Source organism: Dermacentor variabilis, chromosome 9 (genome assembly GCF_050947875.1).
Source record: "Dermacentor variabilis isolate Ectoservices chromosome 9, ASM5094787v1, whole genome shotgun sequence".
In the NCBI taxonomy this organism is placed as follows: Eukaryota; Metazoa; Arthropoda; class Arachnida; order Ixodida; family Ixodidae; genus Dermacentor; species Dermacentor variabilis.
In genome coordinates, this window is record NC_134576.1 from 37,705,810 (window position 1) to 37,729,352 (window position 23,543).

General features: G+C 46.7%; 1 protein-coding gene across 1 annotated transcript in view; it reads right to left on the bottom strand.

The window, feature by feature from the left end:
* Positions 1–21,448, bottom strand: part of LOC142592611 (protein lifeguard 4-like) — a 42,136-nt gene extending 20,688 nt beyond the window's left edge. The window contains exons 1-4 of the mRNA XM_075704151.1: positions 21,058–21,448; positions 20,780–20,888; positions 16,768–16,873; positions 11,274–11,307 (exon numbers count right to left, since the gene is read on the bottom strand). Coding sequence (XP_075560266.1) covers positions 11,274–11,307; positions 16,768–16,873; positions 20,780–20,888; positions 21,058–21,166 — 358 coding nt within the window. The 5' untranslated portion in view covers positions 21,167–21,448. The remainder of the gene's footprint in view (positions 1–11,273; positions 11,308–16,767; positions 16,874–20,779; positions 20,889–21,057) is intronic.
* Positions 21,449–23,543: the final 2,095 nt, after the last annotated feature.

Sequence of the window (23,543 nt, forward strand, 5' to 3'; positions counted from 1 at the left end):
TACGTAAATACAGTAAAACCTCGTTAAACCATACCCGCTTAAACAGTACTAGTTCCGCTTTAAAAGTAGTAAAGTCAAATCCCCAGCTCAGCGGCCATTGAACATAATGAGTTTTCTATCCGCATAAACCATACCATCTTACTGCGTACGTATCGGTCAACACGTAGTGTTTCTACTTTTTGTCGCACAAACACGGTAGTATGTCGTCTCCATCAGGCAGGCCGGCAGAACAATAAGCCTCAGAGATCAGAACAGCCTCCAAGCACCTTGTGCGTTTGTGCGTGAAGTCACATCAACATCAACATCATTTTGGCAGCCCACCGGAGAGTGTTGTGGCATCGTGCAAGCAAGGATTCGCGTTTATTGCCGAAGCTTGGATACCAAAAAAAGAAGACGCCGGGTGCTCAGCATAGAAGAAAAATCAGACATTGTTCATGCTATCGAACATGACACGAAGAAGTCGGCGCTAGCACGCGACATAGATCTACTGTTGACTACAGTGTGTGGAATTTGGAATGTGAAGACATGGCTCGGCAGCGCTGCTGCGACCGCAAAAAGATGTTGGCTACGAAGTTGGACTTTTCGCCATTGTTGCCTCTGTTGTTGCCGAAGTGTCGCCTAGCGACAGTGATGAGGACGACACGGGAAGCGACAGCATGGGCGATTCAGGCCCAACAGTGGCAGAAGCTGCGCGTTACGTCAGCCTCATGAATGCAATCGTCGCAACGAGAATAGCACTCCGCAATGAAAAAGGCGCCCACAACTTCTGCAACGCTACCGCGCCCGTGCATGGAGAATATGCAACGCCAATGAGGAATCTGTCATGCGAGTGTTTGCCGAGAAGTGGGGCCTGGCCGAAGAGCTGGCTCGCAGCTTCAGTAAGCTTGAGGCAGTGGTCGTTGCTGCTAGGCCGCCACGGCATCGAATGAAAATAACACTTTTTATCGCACGAACTGAATAAATACTGCTTGTCTTTTTCCCCTTTCATTGCACTCTCTCTGAGTTCTGTTTTTGACAGGTAAGTGGGCGATCTCATACTATTTCGGTTAAGCAGCACTACTGTTAAGTGCGTACGTTTTCAGAGCTACGGCCAACTACGGTTTAACGAGGTTTCACTGTAGAGTCGAACTAGTATACATAGAGTTATTGTAAATATCGAACCATTTCTGGTCACGATATAGTTACGATGAGCATATATAGCAATAATTACACATCTAACAAAAATAGCAGCGACTCTTGATATATCGAACGTCAAGCAGCGGAAAAGTGCCCCAGAAGTTGGCTTTTCCTCGCGGTAGCGGGGAAACCCGGCGGGGCGGCTTCATCCAACCGCTCTCCCTACCGTGAGTGCGCTGCCTCGGGCTGCTCGGGCGAGCCGTCAACACCCCCCGCAAAAGATGATCCTAGCCCGCCAACAGTGCTTCCTCAGACAGCCAATCAGAGGCTCTTGTGCTCTTGTAGTGCAAGATGGCGAAAGTGTGAGTTGTCTCGCTGCTTTTCTGGTTCATTGTGTTTGCGCCTTGTGGGCCTTCTCACGCAGTGTTGCCGTGATGCAGTGGCAGAATTCGCCTTTCGTCGTGAAGCTCGAAATCATAAATCGGGTCGAACGCGATGAGAAGTCGGATGTCCCCTCAGTGTGCAAGATTCCACGGAGCACTCTCGACACGATTAGGGCTAAAGCAGCCAAACTCACGACCCGGTGCCCATGGCGCCCGACACGTACGGATGGCCGTGTGCAGGTGGTTCTTCATCCGTGCTGGTTTCCCCGTTCTCGGTAATGACTGTAAATTCTGATTAATGTGACAAAGCCGTTGTCAGTGTTACCAAAGTTTGGAGCGAGCTGTCAGAATTTCTGGAAGTTGTTGAATCAATGGTGGACGAGTATGTGAGTGCAGATGATGGTGTCGCGACCACGGGAGAGCTCGAAAACAAAGACTACATCGCCGACATCGCACCAAGCACAAATGAAAGTGGGTCACAAAGAGGAAAGCAATGACAGTCCTTTTTGCCCACATCCTCCGAAGTGATTGGTGCACTCGCACTAGTCCAGTGCTTCTGCACGAATGCGGAAGGTTGCGGACTCAGCTGCTCCAACTCCTTAGACAATGTGGGGAAGTGCGTGCATCGCAGGGAGCAAAATTGCCCAAGCAGAAGTAAATGCAGGACTAATTTATGCAAAATTAAGCTAGTTTCATCAATAAAGTGATTTTATAAATGGTATATGCTTTTATGGCATCCAATTATTTAGCAGGCTTAGATCGAATTATGCTCTATATTGAACTGATGGCGTTTTTTTGCGAGTTCAATATAGCCAGGTTCGAATGTACCTTGGAAAATATCTACAGAGCTACCTTAATTCTACACAAGAAAAGCAGGAAGATACCTATAAAGAAAGGAGTCAGACAGGGAGACACAATATCTCCAATGCTATTCATATGTGTTTAGAAGTATTCAAGCTATTCAACTCGGAACGCTTAGGAGTAAAGATCGATGGCGAATATCTCAGCAACCATTGGTTTGCCGATGACGTTGTCCTACTCAGCAACAATGCAGACGAGTTACAACAAATGGCTGAGGACCTTCACAGAGAAAGTGTAACAGTGGGGTTGAAGATTAATATGCAGAAGACAAAGATAATGATAAATAGCTGGGCAAAGGAACAAGAGTTCAGGACCACCAGTTGGCCTCTAGAGTCTGTGAAGGAGTATGTTTACCTAGGTCAATTAATCACAGGGAACCCTGACCATGAGAAGGAAATTCACAGAAGAATAAAAATGGGCTGGATCTCATATGGCAGACATTGCCAGCTCCTGACTCGAAGATTACCATTATCACTGAAAAGGAAGGTGTGCAATCAATGCATTTTACCAGTGCTGACATATGGGGCAGAGATTTGAAGACTGACAAAGAAGCTTGAGAACAAGTTAAGGACCGCACAAAGACCGATGGAACGAAGATTGCTAGGCATAACGTTAAAAGACAGAAAGAGAGCGGTTTGGATCAGAGAGCAAACAGGTACAGACAATATTCTAATTGACATCAAGAGAAAAAAGTGGAGCTGGGAAGGTCATGTAATGCACCGGTTAGATAACTGTTGGACCATTAGGGTTACAGAATGGGTACTAAGAGAAGGAAAACGCAATCGAGGACAACAGAAGCCTGGGTGGGGCGATAAAATTAGTAAATCCATGAGCGCTAGTTAGATTCGGTTGGTGCAGGACAGGGGTAATTGGAGATTGCAGGGAGAGACCTTCGTCCTGTGGTGGACATAAAACAGGATTATTATTATTATTATTATTATTATTATTATTATTATTATTATTATTATTATTATTATATTTTAATGAAGCACAGCACAGAGCACAATTAGGCAAATTCTTCATACCACGGCTGCATTGTCAAAAACGACAAAATTATATTTTGACCGAATTTTTTCTTTTGTCTGCTTGACTATTTGGAGCAGGTGCATGTCGGCGCAGGTGTGGCGTAATACACATGATAAAGAACAATTTCTGCAGCATGTAGCAACATTTCCTTCACGGCGCAGTTTGGCCCAAGTGGCACAGTGCTTGCGTCACTGAACAAGCTGCACTAAGAAAACCCAGGAAGACTTGTGTGGACATATAGAATCACAATCTAAATTTCACTGAAGCAAAGTTCAGGACAAAGAGGCCACACCACTGGGCATGCACCCTGCTACTGACTCTCACACACTGTCTGGCATTCTTCAGGTACTGTTTTTCATCGACTAACCACTGTTTACTTGACAAAGAGGCCAGCAGTGTGCAGATGATGATGATTAGAGGCTAGCGTGGGCTGTTGCCTCTTGGCCAAGTGCACTGTATTTGTTTGTAAATATATTTGTATATAGCTTCTCGTTTGCGTCTTCCTATGTAACATATTTGGTGGAGGTGGACATTTTCTGTACCTCGTCACGGAGCTTCGCAGTGGATGGTATGTCGAGCCTTCCATCATGGCTCCTGGCAACGACCGCTCAACTCAACCGGCTCCGACACCTGCTGCCACTTCGGCAACCTACACCGCACTCTCCACTCCCTGTGATCCTGGCGTATTCTCGGGAAAAGATGGGGAAGATGTCGAAAACTGGATCAGCCTGTACGAACGCATCAGAGCCAATAACCGGTGAGACCCTACTATCATGCTTGCCAACGTAGTCCTTTACCTCGGTAGCACACCTCATGCTTGCTTTCAGGTACATGAAGATTAGCTCACCAGTTGGGATACACTCAAGTAAAAGATCCAAGGCTTGTTCGACAACCCTTACGATCACCAACTTGCTGTGAAGAAGGCATTATCCAGCTGCCTGCAGACGTCAACAGAGCTTTACGTCACGTACATTCAAGACGTCTTGGCTGTATGCTGCAAAGTTGACGCACAAGTGACTGAGCCAGACAAGGTTAGGTTCTCAAAGGCATTGCTTATGACACCTTCAACTTGCTCGTCTTCAACAACATGGTGACGGTGGATGCAGTTATCAAAGAGTGCCGCCACCTAAAACTTGTAAAAAGCCAACATATTGACCAACAGTTTGCCCATTTACCAAACACCGTGGCGACATCTTCCTGCGCAGATGCTCCTCGTCACAACAACACTGGCGATGTTACCAGGATCGTCCAGCGAGATACTGAGGCCCCTATCTAGCTGGCTTCGATTCCAGCTCCTCTAATTCACCTGCAGTCACGATTTCTTTGACCCAGGCAGTTGTTCGCCAAGAATCCACCAACATGGGTCTCCACAACGTCTCTTCGGCCTATCACCATGATGCCCACCCAGATTCTTCGATTCCGCCCCGTCCCACATCTTATTACCCACCTTGTTTCCGCAACCCATCTCAATGGCACACTGCTGATGACAAGCACATTTGTTTTCCCTGCCATCGAATCGGGCACATTTGTCGTCACTGTCGTAGTTGCTGGATTTCCCCGACCCAGACCACTTATACTGGCTACTGTCATCCAAGCGGCCCTTCTCGTCCCTATACCGCAAGGTCCGATAATGCTTTCACTGAATCTCCTGCACCGAACTACCCTTATTCAATGTCACCTTCACCCCAACACTGACAATCTCGCTTGCTCCAGCCCCATCGCTAATATTCACCGATTCTCTACAGATGCTCCCAGCTGGAAAACTGCATTGCTGCATTGCTCCCTATGCCGCCAAATCCTCTACTGACGCTGCCCGCTCATATGAAACCTCTTGACATGCAAGTCCACAATGTTTCTGTGTATGCTTTTATAGATACTAGGGTACATTCATCTGTCATGAGCGCTGACTTTCGTAACGGCCTGAAGAAAATAACAACATCCGCCATGATGCCTGTTGTCCATGTCCTGTTGTCCACCAATGGCGGAACAGCCCCTGTAATTGGCATGTGTACCACCCGTGTCTTCTTCGCCAATCGCTCCACTCTCTTTCTCTTCACAGTCATCACCCACTGGCCCCAAAACATCATCCTTGGCCTGGGCTTTCTCACCACACATTCTGCTCTCATAGACTCTTCAGCCAGTACTCTCCACTTTGACCTGCCTTTTGTGGATCCTGGCAAGCCCCTTAAGTCGCCTCAGTTCTGCAGACTTCGTTCGCTTGCCACCTTCACCATTGACTTATGTCGACTTCGTGTCATCCCCATCAGGGCTCCCATACAAGACGTCCTCCTTACACATGGTATCACAGTACCTCATACAGTTTTATCTATTACGGTGAATAGCGTCTGCCTGCTAGTGGTCAATTTTGTCTTGATGACACAAGTGCTGCCACACAGATGTCTCTGGCCCAGCTTTGCTCATTTGAAGATCACTCAGTAGTATCTATTGCAGTAGACGACAATAGATCGACCCTCCTCTACCGTTGCAGTCGGCAACTTGTACCATCACTGACTTACAGAAAATTATTACGTCCGACTTGCCATCCGAGCATGCTCATGAGCTCTACCGCATTCTGTTTTAAATACCACAGTATTTTTTTACTTTAGCAATCGTCCATTTGGCTCAAACGACAGCTGTTAAAGATCGCATCAATACCAGCAATGCACTTCCTATTCATCACCGCCCATATCAAATGTCACCAGCTGAGTGCCAAGTTATTCACACAGAAGTTGACAAAATGCTTGCCAAGAACATTATTGAACCGTCATGTAGTCAGTGGGCGACACCTATTGTACTGGTGAAAAAGAAAGATGGCTCATGGCAATTTTGCGTCGACTGGCACCTTAACAAGGTCACAAAAAAGGATGTTTATCCCTTACCTCGCATTGATGACGCCCTTGACTGCCTCCACGGTGCTCGCTATTTCTCCTCTATTGACCTTCGCTCCGGCTACTGGCAGATTGCCGTGGACGATCTCGACCGCGAGAAGACTGCTTTTGTAACACCCAACGGTCCTTATCAATTCAAAGTGGTGCTGTTCGGTATATGTAATGCTCCTGCCACATTTTAATGCGTGATGGACTCCCTTTTTCACGGTTTCAAATGGTCCACATGCCTGTGCTACTTGGACGACATTACAGCATTCTCCCCAACATTCGCTATGCATCTCAAGCGCCTCTCAGCAGTCCTGGATGTTTTTCGTCGAACTGGTCTACAACTCAACGCATCAATGTGCCAGTTTGGACGTCACCAGACTACCATCCTTGGACACCTCGTTGATGTGGATGGAGTGCAACCGGACCCAGGCAAAATCCATGCTGTTACGCACTTCCCTGTTCCAAAGTGTGTCAAGGATGTGCGCAGCTTTAGTAGCCTTTGCTTTTATTTCTGCCACTACATGAAAAATTTTGCAGCCATAGCACGACCACTAGCTGAGCTTTTGAAGAAAGATGCCCCTTTCAAGTGGGGTGATAACGAGGCCTCTATGTTCTCGTTTCTATTCGACCTGCTAACAACGCCACCTGTTCTGACCAATTTCGATCCTTCTGTGCCTACCAAAGTCCGTACTGATGCCAGCGGCCATGGAATCGACGCAGTACTATCACAACGCCAGCACGACAACGACCACGTTATCGCTTACACCAGCAGGCTCGTCCCCTCAGCGCAACTATTCCATCACTGAGCAGAGTGTGTTGCCATAGTCTGGGTCGTTGCAAAATTCCGCCCATACTTATATGGCCGACCCTCTTCAGTCGTCATGGACCATAATGAACTTTGCTGGTTGTGCTCACAAAAAGATCCTACCGGAACACTTTGTCGCTGGCCGTTACCGGGATCTATCGCTGCAAGCATTCATGGACCATCTGCACTCTACACCTACTGACAACTCAGTTCGCCGACATGTCTTCTAGGGTAGCATTCTGTATCAAAGGAACTTTCTCCCTGGCGGATATGATCTTCTTGTTGTGCCCAAACATCTACGATGGCCTGTGCTCTTTGAGTTTCATGACGGACCCACTGCAAGGCACCTTGGGGTAATTCGTATGTATGACCGCGTCTGCTGCCGCCTCTATTGGCCCAGTTTTGCTCACTCTGTCCAACACTATGTTGCTGCCTGTGATTCCTGCCAGCGTCAGAATAACACCTCAGATGCTACCAGCCAGTCATCTCCAGCCGATCCCATCCCTGTGGAACTGTTCTTTCGTGTTGGATTAGACCTCCTCGTCCGCTTTCCCGTGTCATCTTCTGGGAACAAATGGGTAGCCGTTGTAACTAATTATTCCTCCCGATACACCATCACGCAGGCCCTCCCAACCAGCTGCGCCACTGACGTTGCAGATTTTTTCTTGCATGACATAATATAGCTTCGCGGCATCCAGAAATTGCTGCTGACTGACCGTGGTCTAACTTCTTGTCGAAAGTTATCGCCAACATTGTGCACTCCTGCTCCACTTAACACAAGCTGACCACCTCATAACATCCTCAAACCAACATACTGATGGAGCAGTTAAACCGTATCTTCACAGATATGCTGTTCATGTACGTTTCGAAGGACCTCCATGACTAGGACAGTGCCCTTCCTTATGTCACATTTGCGTACAATTCTCGGCACGACACCGCTGGACTTTCTCCATTTTATCTATTGTACGGTGGCGAAAACACCTTGCCCCTTGATATGGTACTTCCTTCTACTGCAACCTCAACAAGCAAGTATGCGTGCAACGTCCTCGCCCTCACCGACCATACTCGTCAGCTTTACCATACTTGATTGATGGCCTCGCAAACCAATTAGAAGCGGCTGTACAATGGCCGCCATTGTGATGCACAGTTCTCGTCTGGTGCGTGCGTGCTCCTGTGGTCGCCCTCTTGTCACATTGTACTTTCAGAGAAGCTCCTTTCGCGATACACAAGGCCCTATCGCGTGCTTTGCCTGGTGCCGCCATTGACGTATGAAACTGCTCCTGTCAGTTCGACCTCACCCTGCACTCTGGCATCCAGTGATGCCATGCACGTCAGTAGGCTCAAGGCCTACTACACTGCTTCCAAGCCTGGCCTTTAGTTGCTCCAAGACGGCACTTTTGCCGCTGGAGGTAGTGCTACGGACCAGCATTTACAATGACAAAGAGGCCAGTAGTGTGAAGACGACGCAATTAGAGGCTAGTGAGGGCTGTTGCCTCTTGGCCAAGTGTGGCACATTTGTTTGTAAATATACCTGCATATAGCTTCTTGTCTGCATCTTCCTACGTAACAATACGAAAGCTTACTCGAAATTCAGGAAGAGCCCTTCTCATGACGAATGTTGATGTTAATGCAATATGCGCTGAAGCAATGTGGTGACCGGCCGGATTGCCACCACTGAAAGCCATCATGTATGAGGCGTGTACAAAGCCAGGTTCCTCTAATGTGCTTTCCTCTGGATATGCTGTGCCATCTAGTGGCGCCACCACAAAGTCCGTACGTGGCATGTGCCTGAAGACATGTGATAAGGCTTTGAGTTTGAGAAATTTTCAAGGTTATTTTTTGTCATTGAAGAGCAGCATATACCCAGTGGCACATACCCAGTGACAAAAGTTGGTCTGACAGTTGGTTTTGAACCTGGTTTTGAACCTGGTTGCCTCAGCCCCAGTGACGTAGCTAGGTCGTCTGGCATCCGGGGCCCATAGGTCTTCCATCACCCCCCCCCCCCCCCCGGTGTAGTCGAGGAAGGCGAGGATATCGACAATTTCCTAGTGTCTTCAGACGTATATGACACCCCCCCCTCCCCCCCTCTGGCCCCTTGCACCCGGGGCCCACGGCCCCCCGGCCCCCCCTGTTGCGACGCCACTGCTCAGCCCACTATACCAGACTTACTTTTCGTACAGCTGCCTACTAATTTGCTATCGAAATTGATGCTTTGCCTTTTGGGCAAAACTGTTTTTCTTTTAATTTATCGTAACTTTAGTGTATTTGGAGTAAATCGTTGTTTTTCTAAGTGAGAGAAAGTTTTATTTTTATATGAAAGAATGAATTGCACAGTACTGTAAAGGACTTTTCTTTTTTTAGGTAATGGTAAACGGGTGTGCTTTACAATCCAAGGTTCTTTTTTTTTTCCTTTCTTTTGGTCCCGGAAAATGGGTCCACATTACAATCGAAGACGCATTAGAATCAAGTGAATATGGTATTTCAAGATACTTTAGAGTGACAACACGAGGTTACTGACGGACGCGCCCTCCGCGAGAACGTGCGTGTTGAACCTAAAACGCTAAACAACAGCAGATGGTTTGGGGCAATAATGGTCACCCAGAATGGAAAGAATTTCTAGCAACGTTTTGCCTTGTGGCTACGAGGGTTTAACGAGATCCCGCAAGAGAGCATACATCTTCTGCCCACATCAACTAAAGAAGGCTGAATTTCTTTTTTCTGCTGCAGTGTCACTGACAATGAAGAAAGCTTCAAGGCATTCAATGTAGCAAAGCCATGCATGTCCATCTCCTCTATCAAATGCTTTTAGATTGCCGAACATTGGCATGACAAAGTTTTGTTGCGTCGAATTCACTAGACAAACGACACGCTTGAAGAAACTTGAATGTGAAATTGGAATGCTTGTTCCCTTGTTGCCACTTGCTGCGAGTGTAGCAAAGTAGTTCCAAGAGGCGGACCATCACTGCTCCTAGATTGCTCGCTAGCCCCTGGTTCGGCACAGTTCTACTAACGGATTAAGTCGCTCATGCTTGTTTTTGTTGGCTGCATCAAAGTCATTCCTGACCATGTGTTCTCTCATCCTTGTTTGACTCGCCGCCAAAACAAAAGATGGCTGATTCGCCCGCTGATCATCGTCAATGCATGACGTTGCCGGGGACAAGAAAGCGCTCTGCTATAGGTTTGGAAACTAAGCACTTCTAACCGATGAGGCCATCATTGCGAACGTGCTTGCATCAGATAGCGACGGCAACAGTGATGACCACAACGAGAATGATGATGCGGTAGGGCAGGCTGCCTCAACGTTGCCCTCGCAGGAGACCCTGCAGATGATTCAGTCCCACTGGGGCTTCATTTTCACGGGAGACTTTCCGCTACACTACATGGAGAACCTGGGCGCTTTGGAGAAGGATGTGAGCAAGCTTCGCATAAACCAAGCAATGCTGATGGACATGGGGTTTTCTCGTGCAAGCCAGCGAGAAGTACATGGCGACATGCTTGTGCAAATTTTGCCCTAACATTTCTTCTGGACTTTTTAAACCTGGGAGACTGCCGAGGCAACCTTGTCATATTTTTTAAAAGGCCCCTTTTGGGGCCACCAAAGTGGATGCCTCGGCGGAGCTCACATGTCACTTGCCGTCCGTGACCTCTCTTTGCAGTTGTTATAGCAATGCCATTCTTGAACGCCAACAGCCGTGGCTTGGTACATGCGATTGGAGTGTGCGAAAGCACAGTTAAACAAGTCAACACAATCAGCAGCCTGATGGAGGAAGGTGGTGGGGAGGAGCACTGGCCTCCCTGCCATTATAGTTTTCCCACAACAGCTCTGCCATCCCCCTACCTTGACTCTTTTCATGCAACCCCGTTTTAACAATTATCAGTTATAACAATGAAATTTTCATGGTACTTGAATATTGTTATAAGTGGGTTCGATTGTATTATTATGGCAAGTCCTTGATGCATGTGGAGGAATAATATTTGGCTTATGTGTTCATGGGAGCATTTCCTAGCATCTAGGCTGTCTTATTTCGCAATCAAAAATAATGAGCGAACACCACAGGGCCCTTCCAAGTATGACGCCTCAAACCTGACCAATGCAGCCAGACACACAAATTTTTTTCTCGCATAAGCCTCTCGTGAACATATTGAAAAAGACTGAAAGCACAGCAATCTTTCCAAAGCAATAATTATCAAGATTTTTAGACTCACCAACAACAGCAACGGTGAAAGCTTGCACAAGAGTCTGGAAAAAATAAAGCAATACTCAGCAATGCACATAAGCTCTCACGCAGCAAAGCTGTGGGGAGGAGCGGCAGAGGGGCTGGGAGGAGCAGCTCTCGCTCGCTCGTTTAGACTATTCGCTTACATTGACTATCATCAGTGGTTACTGCAAAAGTTTTGATGAAAAACCATTAAATGGCCCATTGAGCGAAAAAGCCGGCATCTGTAGCAGCGAGACGGCACCTGAATTCCCATTGGCTGCAATGCCCTGTCATGCATGTTCCTTGACAGAGCAGAGCAGGCTAAATGGACCACCTGCTATTGCGGTAGCGTGCTAGGTGTTGCATGAGGGCAGAGGGCATTGTTGCGGCACCACGTCAGCAATGCGCCTCGACGGAGCAGATACGGCGATGCGACGCCGTGGGGCATGACAGGCTGTCGTCGGCAAGGCAGTCATGTGACACGTGTGGATGCAACCACCTCACTCTTGGAAGCGAGTGTGCAGTCCTTATCTTCCTCTCTCTCTCTCACTCTCGATGGGCTTAGGTGCTGCGCGCACCTGCTGGCCTTGGTGGCTGCTGCTGCTTCCTCGGTTTCTCATCGTGCAGGACGTTGGTGGCATGCGGCGCCCTTGATTTCACAGCAATATTGTCTAAATGATACCGGTCTAAAGCCAGCATGCTAACGTAGAAACTGTACGAAAAAAAATAACCTGCACCAATTTAATCGCAGAACTCAATAACATACTCCAGAGCAAAATTCCAAAACGTTACTCGCAGCGCAAAACTAGAAGGACCACTCAGCAACGTTCAATTACACATTACTGCTTTTGCATTCACAACTCATAAGAAGTGCTTGGATTTTTTTTTAGCTTGATCAATTTACTACATTACTGTACACAGGCTACAATTCAGAGTATCTGCGAATGAAGAAAATAGACATACACTGCAATAGCTTGGTGCAGCCTAACAATGTGTGTGTTCAGTTTTGCTAGAAAGCAGCAGCACAGTGAAACTGGATGTACGGCTTCTCATGTGCTGTGTATTTGGTAAAGCATTTTCCTTTCTCTGCAATGTACAGCACATGCGATAAGGCTCCCCACACACAAAATTTTCTGAAATGCTCCCTGCAGCACAGCTATGCATTCGTTAGCAAATGCCTAGTTTCTGTGCTTACCACATGCCTGGAGCTCTTTGGACAGAACTGGCCCTTGCACCAAGAAAACTCGTTATTCAATCAAATCAATCGGGTTCAGTGCTACCCGAAACTTATTGATTGAAAACTGATAAATGCAGCACAGGCATTCTTACAGCACTTCCTTGGAACAGCAACAGGGGACGTATTCTCAGACACTCACTATTGGAGATATCACTTTCAATGTGTGCTGATTGGCTCTTGAGCAAAGCTGCTCAAATAATACAACGCACTGTGTACAATGTCACGCAAAAGTGATAGTATTGCGAAAAGTGATCAACTGACATTATGTCCCCAGGCTGACAGGGACTGGGCAACACGAACCATCACAGCGTTCACGCACATGACAGCCGTACAAATTGTTTACTTTGACAAGCTACACATTAAAGGGAAACTTAAAAAATATGAAAAAAAAAATGAGGGAAGCATCAAAATTTGTCTCTGAAGATGGGACTGTTTGGAACACAGTGTTTATTTCACATATTTTTTACCACATGGCTGTATTTTTGGAGGATTGCCAGCGCCCGGCAGCTGCACGGCAGCACGCGCGGGGCTGTGCACCGACCGCCATTATGTTATGTGTGACGGCTTGCAGCAGCAGCAGCAGGCATTGTCGTAACAATGCGCTGAAGTTGTTTCGAAATTGTTCGCGTTTAAGTGACTGAAAACTACAGAAACAGGGCAGTGATTTGCATGTTGTGTCGACAATGTTCACACATGGATACCGGCAACTGACCACTGCGCAATAGCGAGTGTACTGTTGTGACTTCGGGGTGGAGAACGAGAGACAGACTCTTTCTGTAGATGAAGAAGAAACGGAAAACTTTACATAATATTTACAGATAGTGGATGATAGCATACATGTAGCTGTAAGAGGTCTACCTCTAAGAGCCTGTCCTGGAGCCAAAGTCTAACTTCTTCAGGAAGAACTCGGTAAAACTGCTCCAGTGCTATGCATTCAAGCACCTTGCCGTGGTTGCCATACACTTCTGCACTTTCGAGTCACTCTTTCAAGCTAGACTTTAACTCGTACAAGAACTCAGTGTGTGACTCACTGCTCCTTTTTGCTCGTCTAAACTGCTGGCGAAATGCCTCAGCGGAGGGGCGGTATTTGCGAAGAAGCACGGCTTTTACCTTTCCATAGTTCTCAGAGCCTACTTTAGACAAGCGTGCGAGAACTTCCACGGCCTCTCCTGGGACAACTGAAAGAAGTTTTTGAGACCAAAGGCTTTCGTCCAGCCCTAGCTTTTCACATGTATGTTCGAAATTCATGGTAAAAAGTGCGATATTGTCGCCTATCCTGTACGGTAGCACCAGGCCCTGTATTCTCAGTTTACGCGTATCGTCTCCACCAGAAAGGAGACTGAACGTGCCGAGCTGATTTGAGTTAGCTCTATTTCCAGTTTCTCATTTTAAGAGCATGATCTCGCTCTTCGCGCCTATTCTTTTTTTCTGCCTTCTCGCACCTTTTCTGCTCCTCTTCGCACATTTTTTTCTCGCTTCTCCTCTCAAGAATTTCTCCCCAAACCTCTTCAGCTTTCTCCTCAGTTACCTCTTCTGCCCTCATAATGTCCAGAATGGCTTTCTTTCACCTTGCTGTGGCGACCGAAATTCCCATCTCCTGACAAACATCAAGAAGGTCCTGTATCCTGAGTTTCTCCATCGCGATCTGACGGCTCGTCTCATGTTCTGCCTCTAAATTAGCTTTGCTTCCGAAGCTGGAAATCTATGCAAGGCCTGAAGCAAACCAAGAAAAAACCACTCCAACCCTTTCAGAATACTTGAGCGATTGTCCTTAGCATTTACATGTGCGACAAAGGTCTGGTGATTCGAAAGGCAAACGTCAGGCACTCAGCCATCCAAAATAGCTCACGCCGGTCATGGCTGCCGTTGAGCTGTGTAGCGGGCGTCATCTGGCTTCGAGTCCCACAGTTTGCCATCCACTGTTGTGACTTCGGGGTGGAGGACAAGAGTCGGACTCTTTCCATGGACGAAGAAGAAACGAAAAACTTCATGCAATATTTGCAGATAGTGGATGATAGCGCACATATAGCTGTAAGAGCACATCAGACCGGCTGGGTGGCTGGAGGCGACTCTCTGTCTTCACAATGTGCCAGTCCTCCCTTAAATCCCTTTGGCAACTCCTCGTCAGCAGGTACGAGGCGGCGCCGGTGATGACATCACCCATGTCGAATTCTTGATTCGTCACGGAGAAGTGGGAGCTCTCGTCGCCTCGATGATAGGCACGTAGTATGGCAGCTCCCCTCGCCTCGATGATAAGCATGTGGTATGGCATAACAGTATGCACAGAACACCTGCAGCGTCCATTCGGCATCTGTGCCAATCGACCTTCCACTTGCGCCAGCGTTGTGCGTCCACTGTGGGCACTATATGAAGCTCTCCCATAGCACTACGCGAAAGTTTCATGACAATATGAAAAGTATTGAAAGACACTGCTACTATGATGCCACACCGCCCTTTTGCTAACATGCCACAGCTCTGCAGCAAAGCAGCACTCGTCTGCTAGTCACTGTCCTCAAAGTGTTCGGAGCACAGAAAGACGCACTTTTGATGGTACCCATGTTGGGTGCGATGGGCGTGCAGTGCTAATCCATATCCTTTGAAGCTTCGGCTCTGCCGAAACGGAATGATGCGGATTGTCTCACCTGACGATACTTTTCTGACACCTTTGCGCACAGCAGCGTAGAGGCGTTCTCCCGCATTGTACCAGACGCTTCACTGATCACATTACAGAGCAGCACACAACGAAAACAGTGATTTTAGACTTGGGCACAAGCTTCACTTGAAAAAGCAAGCATGCGGCCACAAGCAACTGCTCGGTCAAGATGTCATTCACTGCCAATCTGCACCATCCATGCAAGTGGAGAGACGCAGGTGATGGCTTGCACGCCGGTATCCAGCACAGACGTCACAGAAGCGCCACTTCCTCTAGCTCACGGTGCTGCTGCCAGATGCGATATCTTGTGAAAAATGCATTAAATTTGTTATTTTCTGCTAGTTTCTGCCTGAAAACAAGGTTGTGTGAGCCAGCTTCAGCACCCGAGCTTTCATTTAGGCTCAAAATCTCGGCAGCAAAAGTTTTATACTGTATCCCTATAAGATGAAATTATGGGGTTTATCATCCCGAAGCTGAGCAGTGCGTTATGAGGAATGCCTAAGCGAAGGGCTCTATATTAACTTTGACTACCTGAGGTTATTTAACCTTCCCCCATAGCACTGCACATGGGCACTTCTGGATTGTGCCACTATTGAAATGTGACTGTGGTGGATGGAGATCATACATGTAACTTCAACAAGCCGTATCTACAGACAAGTCATTGTTTTACGCACCCCACATGTCATTCATTTGAAAGAAAGATTTCGTTGAGATTTGTATGCCTTTTCTTCACAGAGTTGGTGATGCTCTCCCATTCTAAAACATCAGGCTGACAGAACACTACATTTAGCAGATTGGCTTCCTCAACATTAAGAGCATGGTTACCACATCAAGTGAACTTATATTGCAGCATATGTGCACTTCACACCCGTTCAATCATGACAGTGAAACAGCTTCAATGAACCATGACACTAGCATTAGTGCAGCCTTATTAGCAGTACCTTAAGAGTGGGTAGTGCTAATCACAAAGATCATGCACTAATCCACCGTGTCTTAGATAAATTCCACTTGTTGATCTGGAGCACATTCTGAATTGAAGTGACACTCCACTGATTGTGTTGGATCAACTTACTTCACAGCTGACCACTTTTGCTCTGCCGTCAGAGCATTGATTCAACCATGAATTCGAATCCATAACGCATCACTTCCTCCTGCTAGTCATGAACGTGTCTGCTTTTAACACACAGGTGTACATAAATTTACTATCTTGCATTATCACTGCATTTCCAGCCAATATGGGAATCAAATAAGCATTTCATGGATTACAAATGACTAAAATAAAGACAGCCCAATCCCCCTGACCCCTGAATATTTATCAAATAAGCATTTCATGGATTACAAATGACTAAAATAAAGACAGCCCAATCCCCCTGACCCCTGAATATTTGTAAGAGCATAACCTCAAGGAAAAGCAAAGCTCTTTTCAGCATTGGCTAAACATGTCAATTCAGGAACAACCCAGCACGGAGCAATTTGTTTACTGTAGGCAGACCTGGATTTAAGAAAACCAAGTGCTCACTCCAGGACTCGGGCAACTGCTCCAAGTCGACCAGTGGACTTCACCATAAAGGTGAGCAAATAAATTGAGCATCAGGCCTCAACAAAACTTACAAAGCCCATCAGGAGAAAGTAGTTCGTGGGTGTCTCCCGCCTCTTCACCATCAGAGCCAAGAGGAGGGCCATGGACATGAAGAATGCCCCCACCACCATCCAGTGGCTGGAAAAAAAGAGAAAACAATTTATGAGGTACAAAATCTCAAAGCAATGCCCATGCTGAGAGGGACTCATGTAGCAAGGGGCTCCCGATTAATTCTGACACCTGGGGTTCCTTAACAAGCATACATAAGCACACAAGTGCTTTTGCATTCCACCACATCAGAATGCAGTTCTTGAGGCAAGGAATCGAACCAGGGACTTAGTGCACTGCAGTGGAACACCATATTCACTGAGCCATCACAGCTGGTAAAGGAAGGAAAACATCAGATGGTGTGTAATCCGAGAAAATTGCACTGTAGCAACATGAAAATCTGGGCACACTACGTCGCTCCTGGCTGAAGGTAGTGCTGCCACCATGTGATAGCAGCATTGCATATTTTATGTATTTTGGGCAGCATGTTGAACTTAGAAAGCAAAATGCAAGCAGAACATATATATATATATTTAAAACCAGGCCTTTTGCATCTGGCTGAGTAAGACAGCCACAAATGTTTGTAGTCATGCAATGTGGAGTGTTATTGCTAAATTTTGGGCAACTCCTTTAACCCCCACAAGGCTCAGACACCATCCCACACAGAAGAAAATTAAAACAAGTTCAACACCTTTATTTTCAGCTATGGAGAGTACATACATAACAAGAAAACAAAGAAAATGACCCCTCACTAGGTTTGAGCAGTGAAAACAAACAAGCACGCTGCGTATAAGACACAGTGTGACCATGGCTACCAAGTATCAAAGGTCTGTGTGGCACGAAAATGGTTGTTTCAAGCAGAAGGCCGTGCGCTCTTCCTTTTGAAGGAGCCAAGCTTCAAGCAAGAGAATCAAGGTCCCATTCACAAATGCCTCTACGCAAGATGCACTGCTTGCAATATCGCCGACCATGACTTGACTTCCGTTACTCATCCAGTGCTGCCACTCGGAATGCACCATACATCAAAACAGAAATAGGAGAAAACATTTCTCGAGGTAATCTCCCTTAACACTAACGTACTTATACTAGCGTTTCAGCAGGACATGGATGCCAGTAAAACAGAAAGATTTTGCCAGCCATTAACAGAGAGCCTGCTTGACATGACCATCACTTCCAAAGTGCTGGCCTCCCGGGAACATTTTTGGTAGTTCAGAGTAGTTCAAACAATCAACATAAGCTATGCTGTGTTCCACTAAGGAAAATCTGTGCCATGAGTTTCGCTGCCAATGCACCGCCTCGTGGAATGTTCTACCACTAATGTCCAACCATCCCGTAACTGCTTGCATCACTGAACTATTGTGGTGCTGCTTAGCATCTTGTCACTATGTTAACTTTAAAGTCTAGCGTGAATTTCAGTTAGTTTTCAGCCTTTGTTCACGAGAAACTTAATTATCATGTGTTGTTCTACAAGTGAATTCATGGGCTACTCCGTCATCTTAACATGTCCCTTCTGGTGCGAAGTGGCACCAGCACACCATGGCATAATAGCCAACAAATGTCTCATAACAGCCCAGCAAACTGATGGTGCTAGTGTGAATGCACGTGCATACAATGAAAAATTCGGGTTTGACTTGAGCAACCATCGTAACATTTTCTAGATCACAAGACAACACAGGGCTGTAAGTGACACCATTGTGGATGGTTCCATTTGGATACCTTGGAGTCTTTAAGGGGACACTAAAGAGAAAAATGATTTCTTCTGCATCAGTAAATTACCCTTATACAACATCAAAAACACCACTCTTACCACAAGACACTTGGTTAGTCAGAAAAAGTGCAACAACAAAAGATCGGTGTCGAATTCTCCTTGAAGTTCCCGCACCAGTTCACTATGACGTTATGAATTTCAACAGCATCTTCTAGGGCCTAGTTAGTTCTTTGGTGGTAAAAATGAACTATATTGTCTCCTAAAGGAGCGAAAGATTGAACATGGCACATTTCGGGAACTTTTGCTGAGCCAAAAGCCTAAATGCAAAAAGATGCTTTGGTGTCCGTGACACGTCACAGTAACACACAGGCATTCGAGATTTAGCGCCTAATTCAAAAGCTGAAAGTTTGATATTCATTTTCCTTTCTAATAAGCACTGGGTGCAGGATGAGTTTGGGGCGGTGGTGCTTTCATGCGGTGGCACGCCGAACGCAATGGCATGTGATGGCCAGACTGGGTACAGCAGGCGCATGCCACCAGATACATTGGCTGAATGTTTTCCGTCATTTCTTCAGTTTTGCGTTGCTGCAATGCAAGGTGAAACAAAATTTGAACAAACACGTTGCGGTTTGGGGTGGACGAACAGTTACAGGAGCATAACCGAAGCTGGTGAGGCCATTCAGTTCAATCGGCTTTTATTGCGGTCTCACCAGATGGAACGGTGGAAAGCCTGGATATGCGCGGTCTGTGGGCAACTGTACACACTACGTGCTCAGCAATTAAAATGCAGTAGTTGGAGCGGATGGCCACCGCCGACTTTTGCGCAGACTGTGAGCACGGGAGATACCGAGCTGATGCATCGTGGTATACGATGAAATTGAGAGCATTTGTGACGCATTCTGATGCATTTCACATTTGTTCCAACACCATGTCTGACAGTGACAACCAGTCCACTCCTGGCCTGAGCAGCTGCGCCAACGACATCATGGGCTTTATTTTCCACGATGTTCTTCAACATCACGGCGCCCCTTGTGAGCTCATCACCGACCATGGCCGCTGTTTTCTTTCAGAAGTTGTGGACGAACTTCTGCGCTCGTGCTTGACTTGTGACAAATTCACGACAGCGTATCCTCCCAATCTAATAGATTTAGAGCATCTGAACCGTACCGCTCACAGTCATGCTTTCCATGTATGTGTCTGACAGCCATAGGGAATGGGGCATCGCAACAACTTTCATTACATTTGCATATAATTCTTCGCGACATGACACTGCCAGTTACTCTCCTTTTTTACCTTTTGTTTGGACGTTACCCTCTTCTCCCAATCGACATGCTGCTCCCTTCTGATGTGGTCTCAAGTATCGTGCACACATGTGATGCCTTTGCCCGTAATTGTCTGTCCGCATCTTTCGTTGCTCAAATGACCAGTTACGTCCGTAGCCACAGGGATGTGCACTTCAGGCCTTACTGTGTAGTCTTGCTCTGTACACTTTTTCATCGTATTGGACTCTCCAAGAAACTCCTCTCGCACTATCACAGCTCATACCGTATCTTGCATCAAGTCACCAACGTGACATATGAGGTATCCTCTGTGGCTTCCATGTTGTTATCTGTGGGACCAACAGCTGAAATTGTTCATGTTTTCTGCCTCAAGCTGTACTACGCTACTGCTTGCTCTTAGTCATAGACGGTGCTTTTGCCACCAGGTGTTGTGTGACAAGTGCTTTGCACATTGACAAGCACCACGACGGTGATTAAAGCTGATGCTCTGCTAATGCTGACCTCAGATAGGGCTGTGCCATCTTGCCAGTTTATGCTACTAAATATAATGGCCCACCCTTGACGAGAGCACCTAATGGTAATAATGATTCTTCGAATTTTGCATGCATGCAGTAAAATGGGCCTCAAGTGGAGCATACTCCAGTGGATCATACTTTGTCTGAATTTGGCGTAAAGAATGAACTAAATGCTCCCTTTAACGGTAAACCGGCCATACTACATGTGCTCAATGTCTTGTATAAGTGGTGTGTGAAGGTGCAACAGATGCACACAGTTAGGTACACAGCTGCTCAAAGTTGTGTGCGGATATTCTTTTTGTTTACTTTTCTTTCATCGACATAATTTTTCCTGCCGCACGGTCTTCCTACGCTCTCATTAAACCCATTGCTTACGATCACATCAGCTGATGCAGGATTCTTTAAACTTGAGATTAGCCCACTACAGTGGATATACAGAGGCTCCGCAATGGGCGAGAATGGGAATAACAATGAGTAATAAAAGTGCACCTACTTCTGGCTAATGTAGAGCTTGACAGCTGGCGTGAACATTCCGAAGGCTGCAATCACCGTGGTAGCCAGCAGTTGAATGCTGAGGATGCCGTAAACTTTGCGCAGGAAACCTGGGGCGGCATTCAGAAACCAGCAAAACCAAAATAATCGCAGTGTCAATCTAGAACAATTCGAAAACGAAAGGTTAACACAAGGGTTCTTTCTAGAACACAGGGAGGGCGCCAATGCACGAGGAAGAAGCGACCCAGCCCACTTTCATGCACTAAACGCATCACTTACCGAGTCGAACGTAGACGTTTGCTTTCGACACGTTGTTATTGTAGCAAAAATCATCTAGGATTGAGGACTGGCCTGCTCTGTCGTCCATACTTATTTTTACGTCGGCCATGGTAGCGGACTACACACTCCTCTTGCTCGCTCTATGGCCTGAGCGCAAGCAGCGCAGTTTCACTTCTCAGACACGAAACACAGCAGCAGTAGTGCAGGGGGGCCTTACGACTTGATAACGCAATAACAGCAGCAGTTTAGAGAGACGGCACACGCAGTGACGTTCGGTACGTTGCTAATGCAGCTTCGCTGCCTAAGCACTACGCACCACTAACTGCCGCTGCAGCTGAGACGAAACCAACAGAACGAACGAGCGCGAGCCAGTTCAGAAGGGTATTCGCCCCGTACGTGTACTCATTACTCTATGCAGCTTGATGCTAAGTGCTGGCATGTCGGCCGTAAGCCAGTTGTAGCCTAATGGTCAACTGCTGGCTTGAGCCACTTCTGTTTCTGCCGCTTTCACGCATGAAGTATAGACTCTATACATGAAGCGTTCATTCATGGTTGTAGAAACTAATATATTTCTTCCCTTCATGCTTTCATAGCTTTCTTTTGCACTGTTTACATTGTCTGACAACGCAGAGGTGTATAGTGATTGCGGCTCAGTCTGCTCATCGAAACACTTATCCAATAAAACATTCGCAATGACATATGCTTGCAGAGTTATTTATATTTTGTCGTGCTGCCTTCCTGATACATCAATTACTTATTCAAGTTCATTTCGCGCTGCACTTTAAATGACGAAAAGGTGAACATTGCAACTGGGACAACAAAAAATTACGACAAACCCCTTCTTAATTATGACCGCTGTCGACGTTAATGGGACCATATTAAAGCAATGCAGGAACGCTCAAGGCGCCGCTCCGCTGCCGTTTGCCATAGAACTCGCCGAGCGCAGTGCTGCAGAGAAGCATGAGAGGAGCCAACCCACGTGTTTTGAGCTCCTTGTCAACTTGCACTCCAATAGGATTCTGATCGAGCGCATGTCAAATTGTATTCCAATTTATGCCACACGCACATGTCATTGATATGTCATAACTCTTTTAAACAATAAATGCAAACAAGAACGTCGCACGAGAGCCGGGCCGTTCTGACAACGCCGGCGGTGTATCAAATGGGTTGATACACCGTGTTCAGCGTGTTCCAGATAACATAATTCTAGTCCTTGAGATGGATTATTTAGAGAGTGGGACATGGGTTGCACGAGAAATAGAAACACATATTCAACTAATTCAAAAGAATGGACTATTTAACTTCATATGTAGTTACTTTACGGCACATATGTTCATGGTGTCATCCTGGAGATTAGTTTCAAGTAGATATGTCTCAAGTTCACCGGCTACAATGCGGAAGTTGCAATTTGTGCCGCAAAGTAACGGATTAAATTAATTAAGAAGTTAATTAGTGAATTTTGGTAACTTAGTTGATTATGTTTCGGTTTTCGTGCTAGTAATGTCCACCTAATCCAGCTCAAGGACAAGAATTGTGCTATCTGCCCCAGATGATTGTTAAAAATTCCATAAAACTTAAGAATGATCACCCGAGTGATCATTCTCAAGTGCGTGAAAGTGTGTGAAATATCCTGAAAATGTGCATTAAAATATAGAGTGCACATGTCAACCATTATTTTCTCCATGATATCAACATACCATGCAGTCTCTTTCAATTCTCTGTGTATGGCCTCTGAGATGTACAAATACACGATGCCGTGCGCGCGGCGCAATCTCAGAGGCCGTAAAATGAGCCGTTGCTGCCAGTGGCGGCGTTCCTGTAACTTCCTGCGTCTGCTACCTTCATCGGTCCAGGTCAGTCAGCTTCGGCTTCACCTTGCGGAGTTGGCGCATTTGCTAATTTGCACGCAAGCAAGCAACGCAACCATGGCTGTCGGTCTCGCTATCCGCGCCTTCCTCGTCGCCTTCTTCGTCGCGGTTTGCGGCGTGTCCAAGGCACAGGCATCCGGACTGGACACCGGAGATGCGCTTGCTCTCATCTTGGGCATCGTGATCACCATCTTCGGCACCTGTGCCTGTCTGGGGATCTACGCGAGGAAGCGCAACGGACTATGAGATAAGCCGCACCGCCCACCCTGTTTTGCGTTTGCCGATGCTGTGCGGAAAGCCAGCGAAGCAGTTGCGCCTTCACTCGAGGAAGACGTAGCGACGGTTGGATTCCGAAAACGCGGTCGTTATTCTGAGATCACCTCTGATGCACTCAACGATTGTTTATTTGTTCACGTCAGCACTCCGCATGTATGCACGCACTGCTGCAGGATCACCAAGTGCTTTTAGTTGCGCGTTTCGAGAACAGAGGTGTAATGTTGGCCCCTGGTGTAGTATATATATTGGCTGAAAAGTTCCCGGTTAATTAGCGCCTGTTGGAGCATGCGGTTTCCTAGGCCATGGATGCCAAACTAGTCTTTGTGTTGTGACCAAGCAATA